Raw genomic sequence first — 15,129 nt, forward strand, 5'->3', positions numbered from 1 at the left:
TACTCTACCAGCACCCGACTGCCAGGATCTCAGTAAACGGCTGTATCTCTCCCTCATTCCGCCTGTCTCGCGGAACCAGGCAGGGCTGCCCTCTATCCCCCACTTTGTTTGCCCTGGCCATCGAGCCCTTGGCCTGTCTAATAAGGTCGCACCCGGGTATAGTGGGAATCCATACCGGCCCTCGGGAGGATAAGATTGCCCTTTACGCTGACGACATGCTGTTGTTTTTGCAGGATTACACCAGGTTTATGCCTACTTTGTTGCAATTGATCGAGGAGTTCGGTGCGTATTCAGGCCTTCATATCAACTGGTCTAAATCCTCCATTATGCCTGTGATAGCCCCCCCCCCCCCCCCCTGTTGTTCCTAAAATCTCCCTGCCGCTATGTTGGACGGAGAAATTTAAATATCTCGGGATTCAGGTAACCAACGACCCCTCTGACTTTACACCTTTGAATCTCGATCCGATCATGCAACAGGTTGCTCGTAAATCTAGGACTTGGTGTAAGCTTCCATTGACTGTATCTGGCAGGGTCAGCCTTGTTAAAATGATAATATTACCTAAGATTCTGTATGTTATTCTTCAATCCCCTGTGTACATTCGTCCATCCTTCTTTAGGAAATTGATTAGTGTCTTGTCTTCTTTAATATGGGCTAATATGGGCTAACAAACGTCCTAGAATACAGCTGAATACTCTCACCAGGCTGCGCTGTGACGGTGGTCTGGCCTTGCCAAATTTTCAAATGTACTATTATGCCGCTCAGCTGACTCATATTAGTGCATGGGTGCAGGATACTGGCGTCACTTCTCTACACTGGGTGTTCATTCAATGTTACTTCCCTGACCTATCTCCCCTGCAGGCCGTGAAGGTTTGGCAGGCCCTAAGAGACCTTTTGAAATTTGACGGATTGGACCCGGACACCCCCCTCTGGTATTCTAAATGGCTCCCTGAATTGCATGCGCTCGAGGGGAGGGAGGTTTGGGCCCCTAAATCAGTGGTTTCCATAACTCACCTCTATACGGATACCACACTTAAATCCTTCCAACAATTAAAGGATGAGTTTGACTTACCTAACTCCTACTTTTTTAGATACCTCCAACTCAGACATGCTTTACAGTCCCAATTCGCTAATTCTCCCCCTAAGATCCTTCCATTTCCCATTAAGACCTTTGTAAGTATGTTGGGTCGAGTTAAGATGATTTCCATTGCATTTGGTTATCTTCTCGCTAAACTCCATATAGACCCTTTGACACGTCTCCGTGGCAAATGGGAGGAGGATCTGGGCCCCATAACTGAAGAGAACTGGACCCTTGCTTTGGAAAATCCGAGCACAGTTACCAAATCCATTAGGTATCAACAAATACAATACATCCTTTTGCATAGAACATATATGACCCCGGTAAGACTGGCTAGATTCGGAGGGGGACGATCGGGTGACTGCCTTAAATGTGGGTTGGCTGCGGGTACTTTTTGGCACCTCATTTGGGACTGTCCGCTGTTGCGGGCCTTCTGGTCGGGGGTCAGGTCGGTTCTGGGGAACACGGGAGTGGAGGAAGCCATGCTTACTCCACAATTTTGTATCCTGGGGATGGGTTGCTCTGATTTCGTATCCAGTCCAGAAGGCCTCTATGCTCGTAATATATGTGCCTTGGCGAAGGTGTGCATCGCGAGGCTATGGATGGCCCCCAAGGGCCCTTCGCTCTTAAAGTACTAGTAAACAACACTGTTTTTAAGGAACGATACATTTATATGAAACATAATGCCTCTGCTAAATTTGAAAGAATTTGGTCTCCATGGATGGAATCCATATACTCCCTCCCAGACCCTGCAACTTAATGGCTGTAGGGATATTATTAGAACCTGGATTCGCTAATGTACGGTTGTTATGATATAGGCTTCCCTCTCACCCGATGGGTTATGAGTGGGAGGATAGTTCTGTGCTCAGTTAGACAGGGTAAGGCTGAGAGTGTTAGTCTTTCCTTTGTGTCTCTTCTTCCCTTTTTTTTTTTTTTTTCTTTGAGGGTTTTCTTTTCGGTTGGGGTGTTTGTAAATGTTTTAATGGGGGGGGGAAAAAAGTCTAATGAGGTTTCTTGATTACATGATTGTACGGATTATGCAAGTTTATTTGGTATAAATAACTGTGTGTACGTACGCGCTCCTGAGCCTTTGACATAGTAAGATGATATGCCGAAAGTGAATACTGTTTTTTTCCAGTGATGCCATGTCATACTGTACATGTTATGCTCCTGTTATGCATTTTCTGTGTACAAACTGTTCTCCTTCGAAATAAAAAATACTCTATTTAAAAAAAAAAAAAAAGGCCCATTCCACTAGGAAGGTGGGTTCTTTTTGGGCGGCTGCCCGAGGCGTCTCGGCATTACAACTTTGCCGAGCAGCTACTTGGTCGGGTTCAAACACTTTTGCTAAATTCTACAAGTTTGATACCCTGGCTGAGGAGGTCCTCTTGTTTGCTCAATCGGTGCTGCAGAGTCATCCGCACTCTCCCGCCCAGGTTGGGAGCTTTGGTATAATCCCCATGGTCCTTACGGAGTCCCCAGCATCCTCTAGGACGTAAGAGAAAATAAGATTTTAAAGCTACCGGTAAATCTTTTTCTCCTAGTCCGTAGAGGATGCTGGGCGCCCGTCCCAGTGCGTACTGAATCTGCAAGACTTGTATATAGTTGTTGCTTTCATAAGGGTTATGTTACAGTAGGAATCGGTCTTTGACTGATACTGTTTTTTGTGTTCATACTGTTAACTGGTTGCGTGTATTCCAGGTTATATGGTATGACTGGTGTGGGCTGGTATGAATCTTGCCCTTAGATTAACAAAATCCTTTCCTCATATTGTCCATCTCCTCTGGGCACAGTTCTCTTAACTGCGGTCTGGAGGAGGGGCATAGAGGGAGGAGCCAGTGCACACCCATACTAAAAGTTCTTTATAGTGCCCATGTCTCCTGCGGAGCCCATCTATACCCCATGGTCCTTACGGAGTCCCCAGCATCCTCTACGGACTAGGAGAAAAAGATTTACCGGTAGGTTTAAAATCTTATTATATCTGCCCCCCCCCCCCCCCCCCCCTGCAGTGCACATGGTTTTGCCCAACTGCTAACAAATTTGCTGCTGCGATCACTCTGAATTAGGCCCAGATCATCCTGCAGCAGGCTAAAGCTACACTGTGGTGTGTAACTAACTTCCCGTGTTCCAGTCAATAAACCAATAAATCACTATCCGTCCGTCAAGGACAATGTTGACAATGTTTCTTTGTTTTGTTCTTTCAGGTTCCTCTTGTTGGATCACTCTGACGGCAGACAGCGAAGGCTTCATCCCTTTAACATTTTCAGCCAATCAGGAACTGTGTATAAGAGATGCCAGGAGCTCACCGCGCTCGCTGCTGAGTGCAGACAGCGCGCATAACGCAGAGCCCCCCAGCAGAATCACTTAACGTGGGCTGTCTGCGCTGAGCCTGCTGGCTGTGACGTTTAACGGTGTACTGGACTTGGGGCTCTAGCGCCACCTCTACAGGATAATCTATTTATTTCCAAAATATATATATAAAAAAATCTTAAGAAATTCAGAATGTGCTGTAAAGCCTAAACGAAGGAATCCTCATTATTACCGCCGGTGCTGCCAGGATGTTGTCCCAGCGTAAGGGATGTAACGTCTGAGATCACTTGGACACGGAGCCTGAGAACCGGACGTACAAGATATCCGCAAACATGGTGACTATCACAGAGAACAGCGGGGGATCCTACGCGAGAACTTTGCCCCTTTTTATAGAACCTTATCAGTGTTTGTACTGTGGTGATTTTACTGACACTCGTCAGTGTTTGCAGTATTTATCTTTAGACATGGGAGTGCTATTTAACATGCATGACGTATGTTTTGTTTACAGAAACCACACGCATGTTCCTGAACTGAATGTACTTGCAGACTACATGCTGGGAGACGGTCAGCTGCTGTTACTTTATGACTAAACCTGTGGCCACAGAGCAAAAAGCATCCTTGGACCAGCTGCGTGCCTCGATTTGAGCAAGTGTTCCTAGATTTCCGTCAATGAGGTTTGGCAGAGCAAGACGGGTACGAGATTATTGAGGGTGGTGATGCACTTTCATTGGTATTCCAGGTGTTTGGATTGGTATAAGTCCATTTCTGTTCCTTAGCAGTACTTGAATTTAGCACCACCTGTGAGAAGGCAGAGGTCAGATATCATCCTGTACGGTTAGTGGGACATGTTGTGTGCCTGTTTGTTACACTACGGTGGAGAAACGCGTTCCAAGCAGTGTAATGAAACGCGCCACACACATTGCTAACTGTAATGACGTCTCATGAAAATTAAGTGTATTTTATTAAAAGGGTAGTAGTAGTAAAGGTGTAATAGGATTAAATCCCTACAAAGTGCTTTTCTTCAAATGTCTCCACCTCTCCACACATGGAGGCACATGTTCACTTGGCATATCGAGGCACGCGGCACAAAATCAAGGTGGGTGTGATTGCTTCGTAAAATAATTCTAGTGCAGGCAACCAAGTTATACCCAGTATTATTTAAGTGCATGCAGACTATTCCGTTTACTAGGGCCTAGAATGGTCATTGAGTTATGAGGCACTTTGTGGCTTATGCCTCAGTAATGTCACTCGTTTCTAGGTAACTGATTTCTGTTGTCATGAATGTAGAGTTGTCATATAAGTTAATTTTAATTAGATAAAGTCTGGGTAATCAACAGATATGGCGGCCTGACCCAGCCCATCTGGGAGAGAATTCCTTTACGTCTGACCCTAGCACTGATTTCAGGCCTTGATGGATTAACCAAAATAAAACCACCATCTTGCAGCTCTTGGTTTATGGAGCTCACGTTAAAATCACTCAGGAGTTCCAGAGCTGATCAGTGTCTCCTGGGTGAAATTGATTGGAGTGTCTGAATAGGTCCCCTGTCTGGAACTACTGGCTATGTACCGCACTGTGTGATAGACAATCTTTCATGTTTGCGAGCTCACTGCCAGCACCGCGGCTAATGTACCCCAGACTTGGGGCCAAATGTAACAGCATGCAGGTTGCAGAAATTGCCAAGATTTTGCCGATTTACAGTAGTTGCTGATTTAAAGCAGCAATATTTTGAAAGGCAAAACATTAAAAATTTCTGCTTTAAATCTGGCAGGCAAATTGCTGAAATCTCTGCACTTTCCGCAATCTGTACGCTCCTGGGGTCTGTAGTTCACCGTGGGGACAAGAATGGTCATAATTGCAGTTTAATCACAAATACAAATGGGCTTCAGACTGCCCAGCCAGAGTTAGCAGGTAAAAGGACAGCGGTGATTGTGGCGCTGATTGTACGCTCTGGAATTGTGCTGTCATTTGTTATGTGAATAACAATATATCCACTATGAGAATGTAACTGAATGTACTCGTCATGTAATGATTTTCTAATTTGGATATTTGCTGTCTTCCGATCCATGTCTTCTGATCATTGACCCCCTGGGGGCAGTATGGTGCGGTTCTTGACTCTAGTTCACAAATAAAGCTGGCTTAGAGTGAGCTGTGCCCAACCCACCATGTTGTCTGTATTGTAAGAGTGCAGCCTATCTGCTCACTGGGGACATCACGGAGGACACGAACATGAAAATGTGTTCCCATGAGCAGGAAATGTATAAATACAGTTGAGATCTTCTATCGTTGGGTACATTTCTCCAGCAATTGGGGGACACAAGCCATAGGTCACTTCTAGGAAGCTTGTCACTGCAATGAACAGGCCCCTCCTCCCTTTAAATCTCCATCCCCTTGCTTCACTCTGATGAAGGTCTGTTGTAGGCTGAAACAGTCATCGGATATGTGACCACAGTTGTGTTATATGTCAGCAATAAATATGATGATTATAATTATAAAGCCAGTGCCGAACTGTTCTATGTGGACCTTTTGGTGAGTTTTCCCATAAATAACTCTTTGGACCTATGTATGGTGATGTTATTACCCTTTGGAACATTGGGGCTAATTCAGAGTTGATCGCAGCAGCAAATTTGTTAGCAGTTGGGCAAAACCATGTGCACTGCAGGGGGGACAGATATAACATTTGCAGATAGAGATAGATTTGGGTGGGTTATATTGTTTCGGTGCAGGGTAAATACTGGCTGCTTTATTTTTACACTGCAATTTAGATTTCAGTTTTAACACACCTCACCCAAATCTAACTCTCTCTGCACATGTTACATCTGTCCTCTCCTGTAGTGCACATGGTTTTGCCCAACTGCTAACAAATTTGCTGCTGCTAGTAACTCTGAATTAGGCCCATTGAGTATGGAATTTCTCAGGAATATATTTAATACACACACTACAATACAATTTATACTAAAATAAGTGGTTAATAAATCTTAAATGCCCCATGCATGTAATCCTGACAATGCCCACAAGGGGGCTCATGACAGTGGAGCATATGGGGCAAACAGAGAAGCTGTCAGGATGCAGAATAAAACCACTTTGGTGCTAAGAGGACCAAGAGCTATATTGGCACAGCTGACCTCTTCCACATAAAGGTCACTGATGTCAGGGACACGAGCGTGGTACAGATTGGGATCTCCCAGTTTCCAAACAGCAATTTCAGTCTGATCGTGTCAGCTGCTTGCAGTCTTTTTAATTTTACATGAACTTTGGCGCTGTCTTAGTGTACTTTCGTTTGTCTGTATAGCTTGTGGCATTGCGGTTTCCTCCATTAACAGGCAGCCCGGTGTCTGCTTATTTGCACTGTTGCATGATCGTGTTCTATAGGCTTAGTCTCTGCATTCTGAGAAATTGTATTTTAGAAAGGTTCCACTGATGATCTAATTCTCCTGTGTATGTGGCCATGTGCCGCCCCAGCCGCAACTTGGCTTTGCCTTAAAGGAGTTGTCGCATTAAATCTAGTGGCTGTATTGCCAAAATCGTGTCCGCGCCCTCAAATTGCAGATTACATTTGGGCCTGAAACTCTAATGTCAAATACCCATTATTAGATCCTGCAGACGATGGGGCTCTGTCTAGAAGAGGACGTGGGCCCATGCGGCATGTAAAGGCCTAGCTAGCTTTGGTATCCTTATCCAAGGGGAAATATTTAAATGAGACAATTGCGCATCTAGGCGGTTCCTTCGGTATCTGTTTCTTACCTTCACACGTCAGTGTGTATAAATGTACCTTTGCCAAACGTCAGTGTCTCTGTAGCAGCAGTAGCGCAGATTTTCATGTTGAAGGTATGGAAGGAGAATTTTTCACACGTTCGGTTCCTTTACCGATCTTCAGAAGAGGCAGTGATGCAAGTCTGTGCTTCATACACTGCACACGTGTGACCGCTGGAGGGAAAGCGCCATTTATTCGTCTTGTTCTACATGGTGTAGAGGAGTGGCGTCCGTGTTTATCTTTGTGGAATGGCTCCTTCATTCACTATTATTATGTACAATTGGATTTGGATGACTAGGCCACACAGATCCTATTATGGGGCTATGTTAGGAATTCCTGTAGACTCATGGGAAATATTTGTGGCCACACATAAATGGTACGTAATAAATCAGAAGACATCTGCTGCAGTGTAAGTGCCTTTTTTTTTTTTTTTTTTTTAGCTTTTGTGACACCATACAGCAGTTTTTTGGGTGGGGTGACACCTGTTTCACTGATAAATGTGTGGATGTGTTACAAAAGATGGCGGCTTAGCTCCCCAATATGGCGACCATGAAGGTGCAATATTTTGCTTCTCAAAAAAGGAGCTTTGCCCACCGAAGGGGGGGGTTCTTGTGAAATGTGGGCGAGTTGCGTGTATATATATATATATATATATATATATATATATATATATATATATATATATATACACATACATACATACATACATACATACATACATACATACATACATACATACATACAGTTAATGAACTTGAGGGGAGGGTGAGTCTTGGATTTAGGGGAGTGCCCCTGTTTTACATGGTCTCCTCAGCATTTTATGCCATACTCTGTATGTAATGTACGTATAAAAGAGGAAGAAAATGACAATACTACATCCATTTCTACAGGAAACACCATAATCAGAGTAATATAATATATAGTGTGATAGAAGTCACGTCCTGGCATTCATTCTACAAAAGCACTGGTATAAATGCAGGGCCAGATTAACAATGAGGCATATGGAGCTACAGCCCCAGGCCTCCACATAAAAATAGGCCCTATCATGACAGCAGATGATGAGCAGACAGGGCCGGATTAAGCCTTGGGGGTGCCCAAGGCACTTAAGACAGAGGGGGGCCCCAGTGGAAGGGGGGGGGGGATGTATAGTAAATTGTGCATTCCTCCTAACGTGTCCCATTCCAGGAGGGACAAAAATAGGATTTTGGTACTTACCAGGTAAATCCTTTTTCTTTGAATCCATAGGGGGCACTGGAGTACTCTTGGGATATGGGCGGGCTTCCGTAGGAACAGCACTGAATATTTAAATTTAGAACACTCCACCCCTCCATATCCCCGAGTACCTCAGTGTTTTTTACTGAGCCGAACAGGAACTATAGAGAGGTTTGGAGTATTACATATAACATAACGGACAATAACGAAGTTAACACATAACGTTACTGACAACTAAACAGTTGACATCCTAACCAGCACTTGATAATTTGAACCAGTCGGTGAGAGTGTGTTACCATAAGATCCTCAGAACTCACCACAACTAGGTAAAACTGCTCTGGGTGGGCGTCCAGTGCTCCCTATGGATTCAAAGAAAAGGATTTACCTGGTAAGTACCAAAATCCTATTTTCTTTATCATCCACTAGGGGTCACTGGAGTACTCTTGGGACGTACCAAAGCTTCCCCCGTGAGCGGGAGAGCTGTTTGGCACCTGTAACACTAGGCGGCCAAAGCTAGATGCTGATGCCGCAAACGTATCAAACTTGTAAAAGCGCACAAACGTGTGCACTGAAGACCATGTAGCCGCACGGCAAAGCTGCGTCGTAGAAGCTCCCCGACCAGCTGCCCATGAAGTTCCCACAGAATGTGTGGAATGAGCGGTTACTGATGCAGGCGGTTGTAACCTAGCATGAAGGTAAGCCTGACGTATGGTCAGTTTTATCCATCTGGATAAGGTTTGTTTAGACGCTGGCCAACCCATCTTGGCAGCATCATAGAGAACAAACAACGTATCCGTCTTACGAACTGACGACGTTCGGGATACATAAACGCGTAATGCGCGTACCACATCCAGAGTTCCAGAATGTGCCGTCAACACAGGAACTACTATTGGTTGATTGATGTGAAAAGATGACACTACCTTTGGTAAAAAAGCGGGATTCGTCCGAAGTTCCGCTCTGTCATCATGAAACACCAGATACGGTGACTTGCATGACAAGGCACCCAAATCCGAAACACGCCTTGCCGAAGCTAAGGCTAGAAGAAAAATTGTTTTCCAAGTGAGAAACTTTATATCCACTTGCTGTAAGGGTTCAAAATATGAAGACTGTAAGAACTCTAAAACCAGATTCAAGTCCCATGGCGCTGTAGGTGGAATGAATGGAGGCTGTACTCTGAGGACACCTTGGAGAAAAGTGCGTATAGACGGCAATAGAGCCAATCGTCTTTGAAAGTAAATTGACAAAGCAGATACCTGCACCTTTAGTGTAGATAAACGCAGTCCTCCATCTAACCCTGTTTGTAGAAACAACAAAAGGCGGGATAACTTGAAAGATGATGTCGGAAACTTCCGAGCTTCACACCAACCTATATAGGCACGCCATATTCTGTAATAATGAGCTGCCGTAACCGGCTTCCTAGCTCGTAACATGGTTGGTATAACCGAATCTGGAATGCCCTCTCTTCTTAAGAGGGCGGTCTCAACAGCCACCCCGTCAAACGCAGCCGCGCTAAATCGGGGTAAAGGAACGGACCCTGTTGTAACAGGTCTGGACGTAGTGGGAGCGGCCAAGGATCGTCTGCGAGTAGTCCTCGGAGATCCGAGAACCAAGCTCTCCGAGGCCAATGAGGCGCCACTAGTATGACTGTGACAGACTCTCTTTTGATCCGTTTTAGCACCAAAGGGAGCAACGGAAACGGTGGAAACAGATACACAAGACTGTACGGCCACGCGACAGTGAGAGCGTCCACCGCTACTGCCTTTGGATCTCTTGTTCTGGACACATACTGGAACGTTTGGTGATTGTGTCGAGACGCCATCAGGTCCACCTGAGGATAACCCCATCGCTGAACCAACATGTGAAACACTTCTGGATTTAATGCCCATTCGCCTGGATGAAAATCCCGACGACTGAGATAATCCGCTTCCCAGTTGTCCACTCCCGGAATGAACACGGCCGACAATATCACCTGGTGGCATTCCGCCCAATTGAGGATTCAAGCTACTTCCCGCATTGCCATGCGGCTTCTCGTTCCTCCTTGTTGATGTATGCGACCGCCGTCGCATTGTCTGACTGCACTTGGACAGGCTGAGAGCGAAGCATGTGCACTGCTTGTCGTAGCGCATTGTAAATTGCGCGGAGTTCCAGGACATTTATAGACAGCAATTTTTCATGATCCGCCCAGAGACCCTGGAGCTGACAATTTTGAATTACCGCTCCCCAACCTCTGAGACTGGCGTCCGTAGTTAGAATTATCCAATTCCAGCCTCCGAACCGTCTTCCTGCGGTTAAATTGTGTTCCTTGAGCCACCAGAGCAGAGATACTCTTGCCCTTGGCGACAACCTCACTCTGTGGTGAATCTGCAGATGCGAGCCCGACCACTGGGCGAGCACATTCAGTTGAAATGGACGCGAGTGAAATCTTCCGAACTGAAGCGCTTCGAAAGCTGCCACCATTGTGCCTAAGAGGCGAATGCACAAGTGTACCGACACTGTGCGTGGCTTGAGCACTAATTGTACTAGATGGCGTAGAATTTGTACTTTCTGCTGTGGTAGGTAAATTCTTTGATTGACCGTATCGAGAATCATACCTAGGAATTGAAGGCGTTGAGACGGAATTAGATGTGATTTCTTGAAGTTGACAATCCAACCGTGGTGAACCAGTACATCGTATGTTAGCAGCGCATGTTAGAGAAGTATCTGTTGAGACGGAGCGTTGATGAGCAGATCGTCTAAATACGGAACTATTGTCACTCCCAGGGATCTGAGATGAGCTATCATCACAGACATCACTTTGGCCTGTCATCAGCGCCTCGGGTATTCACCAAACGGTAGAGCCTGAAACTGGTAATGGTTCTGGCGTATTGCAAACCGTAAGAATTTCTGATGAGGCTGCCAAATTGGAATGTGTAAGTACGCATCCTTGAGATCTAGCGCAATCATAAATTCCTTTGGCTCTAAACCCGCAATCACCGAACGCAGAGACTCCATTTTGAATCTGTAGTAAGTTACGTACTGATTGAGACCCTTTAAGTTCAATATTGGTCTGACTGAGCCATCCGGCTTCGGTACCACAAACAGACTTGAATAATAACCCTGACCCTGTTGGTGTACAGGGACCGGAATCAAAACTGCCGAATCCAGTAGGGACTGAATGGCAATTTGCAGAACCGTCCTCTTGTCGTCCGACAGAGGCAATCCTGTCTTGAAAAACCGCAGAGGCGGAAGACAGTCGAACTCTATTTTGTAACCTTTTAACACTAAATTGCGGATCCACCCATCCGCGGATGTGTGGAACCACGCCAAATGGAACGTCTGAAGGCGTGTACCCACAATCGGAGAACCGAGATGGGCTGGTAGCCCATCATGCCACTGGCTTGTCGGTAACCTTAGCGTCCTGGCGAGTTGTGTTGGTTTGTTGGAAACCACGTCCGCGACCACGTCTAGCAGGCGTGGCTGTTCCTCTGCCACGTCCTCGAAAGGGCTGAGGTCTAAAGGATTTGAACGAAGGTCCAGCGTACCTCCTTCTTGATACCGGTGGAGGCAATGGTAAGAAAACAGACTTACCTCCCGTAGCCTCAGCAATCCATGCGTCCAATTCAGGACCAAACAACTTCTTGCCATCGTAAGGCAACGCCTCTATACCTCGTTTGACCTCTGCCTCCGCATGATAAGCACGCAGCCAGAGTGCTCTTCGTGCCGTAACTAGCGACGATGAAATACGAGAAGTGAGCTGACAGACGTCAGTAGACGCTGTACAGAGATACTCTACAGCCTCAATCATTTGATTTACAAGAAGTATCAGGTTTTCGTCATGTAAAGCAGATTTGAGTTCTGTAAGCCATATTATGAGCGCCTTAGTGACCCAAATGCCAACCAATCCAGGTCTCAGCATCACACCTGCTGCTACATACATGGATTTTAGCATAGTTTCTATCTTGCGATCTGAAGGATCTTTAAGCGTAGTAGCTGCTGGCACTGGTATGGTTAATTTCTTGGTAAGCTTTGACACTGAAGAATCCACTATTGGTGGATTCTCCCATGTACATGTTACCGAGTCTGGAAACGGGTAACTAGACTTAAATCTGCGAGGTATAGAAAACCGTTTATCTGGATTCTGTCGTGTTTCTACTAACATCTGATTAAGAGATTCCGACACAGGAAAACTTATTGGAGTTTTTTGTCGTTTAGTAAATACGACCTGATCATTTGTGAGAGGCTCCTCAGTTTCAGTAAACTTCAGAGACTGACGTACCGCTCTGATGAGATCATCAATGCCGGAACTGTTAAAATCCTCGCCATCTGACTCCACTTCGCCCTCCTCACCCTCATCTTGTTCCGTGAGAACTGGCATGGAATCGTCAGAATGCAACATAGCAGAAACTGGAAAATCATAAGACATATGAAATTTATCCCGTTTACCCAAAATGGATTTGGACCTTACGCAAGGCTGAGACGCCTCCGGTAGTTCTGGTGGTCTCACCCTAGACTCAGATCTTGCCGTTTCCCGCTCCTGACGAGCGGCGGTCAATTCTGATTGTAACCTATCTAGTACATTTACTAACATACCTCACGGAGGGTCCGGTGAGGACATTGGTTGTAAAACTGGAGCCGAAATGGTATTCTGAACCGAATCCACAAAACATACCGTACATGTGGTAGATCCATCCGGTAACACACTGCTACAGACTTTGCAATTATGCTTTTTAGTTTTTGCTGGTGCCTTACTCATTATGGCGACAGACAATACAATACACAAAAAACAGACACTTGCATGACTCGGTAAAATAGTAGTAAGGTGTCTCTGTATATATATCTGGCCGAGTGCAGTACACGTGGCCAGTACTATGAAATGTGATCCCAAATTCCCACTAACACCCCTGCGCCTCTGGTGGAGTAGAGATGTAGTACTGGAACTTTCTGGAATCCCAGCAGGAAGACACAGGAAGCATGGTTAAAATGGCTGCTATGCTTATACATATAATCACAGTGCAGTTTCATACTGATATTATTAACAGCCTCCCTGCCAGTATAAACATCATTATATAGCTATATAAATGTGCTCTATACTACCAACAGCCTGTTGCTGCTGTCCCTTCTCCCCCCCCTTCGCATCTGCTCCATAGCGTGCAGTGCGGGCCGGGCAGCGTGCACCCCGGGACCTGGAAGACTGGGAGCGCGTGTCAGCGCTATGATTACCGGGCAGCAGCGGATCAAGCGGCCGCCGGAGCAGCGGGAGAAGCGGCGGGCGGACCCGACTTCAGAGACGCGGGTAGCAGTTGGTTGTAAGAAGCGCCGGAGCAGCGTTATGAGACCCGGCGGCCGGCGCAGCGGGAGAAGCGGCGGGCGGACCCGACTTCAGAGACGCGGTTAGCAGTTGTTGTAAGACAGCGGGCGGGCGGTGTTACCCGGCGGCCGGAGCAGCTGCGGCCGCCGCTGTCATGCCGGAAAGAAACCAGCGCCTTCCCCACACCTTCGGGGCGGCAGCGGAAGCTGACCGCCCCGTTCTCCCCCCTCACATACCTGCAATTGTTGCTTCTGTGATGAGGCTCCGACGGGGCTTCTTAGTAAGCGCCGGCCAGCCTGCAGGATGTGTGCGTGTGGCTGTGAGGGAGCTCTTTCAGAGAGGCCCGACACGCCCCTGCTGCTATCAGCAGCTGCACTATCCCTGACCCTGCCTTTTGGAAGGGGGAAAGGGATGTATAAAATAGAGAAATATAAAAATAAAATTCAAAATAATTGTGGACTCAGCCACCGAGCTGTTACTACTTCGAGCACAGAAAAAACACTGAGGTACTCGGGGATATGGAGGGGTGGAGTGTTCTAAATTTAAATATTCAGTGCTGTTCCTACGGAAGCCCATCCATATCCCAAGAGTACTCCAGTGACCCCTAGTGGATGATAAAGAAATACTCTCTACCTGGACTTCCCCCTTAATATATGATTGGCGTCACCTGTGTTGAACTATTTAATTGATGAGAAAGGATTTTCAAAACAGGTGATTCCAATCATACATTAAGAAGAAAGTCCAGGTAGAGAGCATTTTGTCCCTACTGGAATGGGTCATGGTGGGCAGTATAGATTGTGTATATTATATTTAAACCAATGGTTTATATTAGTTTTAAACTAATAGTTTAATGATGGCTGGGTACTGTTTATAGCGCCACCTAATTGAAAGACAACTATTTTATAAACTTTTCTTGCAGTGGAACAAAGACAACTTAACCTTAAAACACACATAGAAAAATAAAATTATTTATCTTGTCACATGCAAGAATAGCAGCATCCTCTGTACTACTTACACACTGGGACAGGACTCAGGAGGACTCTCTATGTGTGGCTCTCTCCAGACCCAAATGGTTTAGTTGCACAACAGTTTACACAGGACTCAGACACCAAAGCAGGGAAGAGGAGAAGCTGGGATCCCTGTGTCACTTACAGCTCTCTCCATCCTCTTATCTGCACTCTGGTTGGAAAGCTCTGTCAGTAGCTCATGAAACATGATATTCCTGTGTCTCTGCCTTTACTGCATACTGCTGGCATTCTGGCTGCTGGTTCTGCTGCTGCTTAAGAGGGAAAGCTATTGATGTCAGTGTGCTCTGGCCAGGGGGCCCGCTGACAAAGGGGGGCCCGGGGAACAGTATGCCCTGCATCCCCCGCTTAATCCGGCTGTGTGAGCAGACACCACCTGCCCACACAGTCGGCCATAAATCATAAGTATTAAATATGCATTTTTCTATTTTCCACACAATTATGCAAATTTTGTACATTTATATATT

General features: G+C 46.0%; 1 protein-coding gene across 4 annotated transcripts in view; it reads left to right on the forward strand.

Moving 5' to 3' along the window:
• WDCP (WD repeat and coiled coil containing) overlaps positions 1-5,880 on the forward strand; it is a 115,567-nt gene extending 109,687 nt beyond the window's left edge. For all 4 annotated transcript variants that reach the window (XM_063915290.1, XM_063915287.1, XM_063915288.1 and 1 more), the window contains one exon: positions 3,281-5,880. In XM_063915290.1, the coding sequence (XP_063771360.1) occupies positions 3,281-3,444 (164 nt within the window). In that variant the 3' untranslated portion in view covers positions 3,445-5,880. The remainder of the gene's footprint in view (positions 1-3,280) is intronic.
• The last annotated feature ends 9,249 nt before the right edge of the window (positions 5,881-15,129 follow it).

The sequence above is a fragment of the Pseudophryne corroboree genome, chromosome 4 (assembly GCF_028390025.1).
Source record: "Pseudophryne corroboree isolate aPseCor3 chromosome 4, aPseCor3.hap2, whole genome shotgun sequence".
NCBI lineage: Eukaryota > Metazoa > Chordata > Amphibia > Anura > Myobatrachidae > Pseudophryne > Pseudophryne corroboree.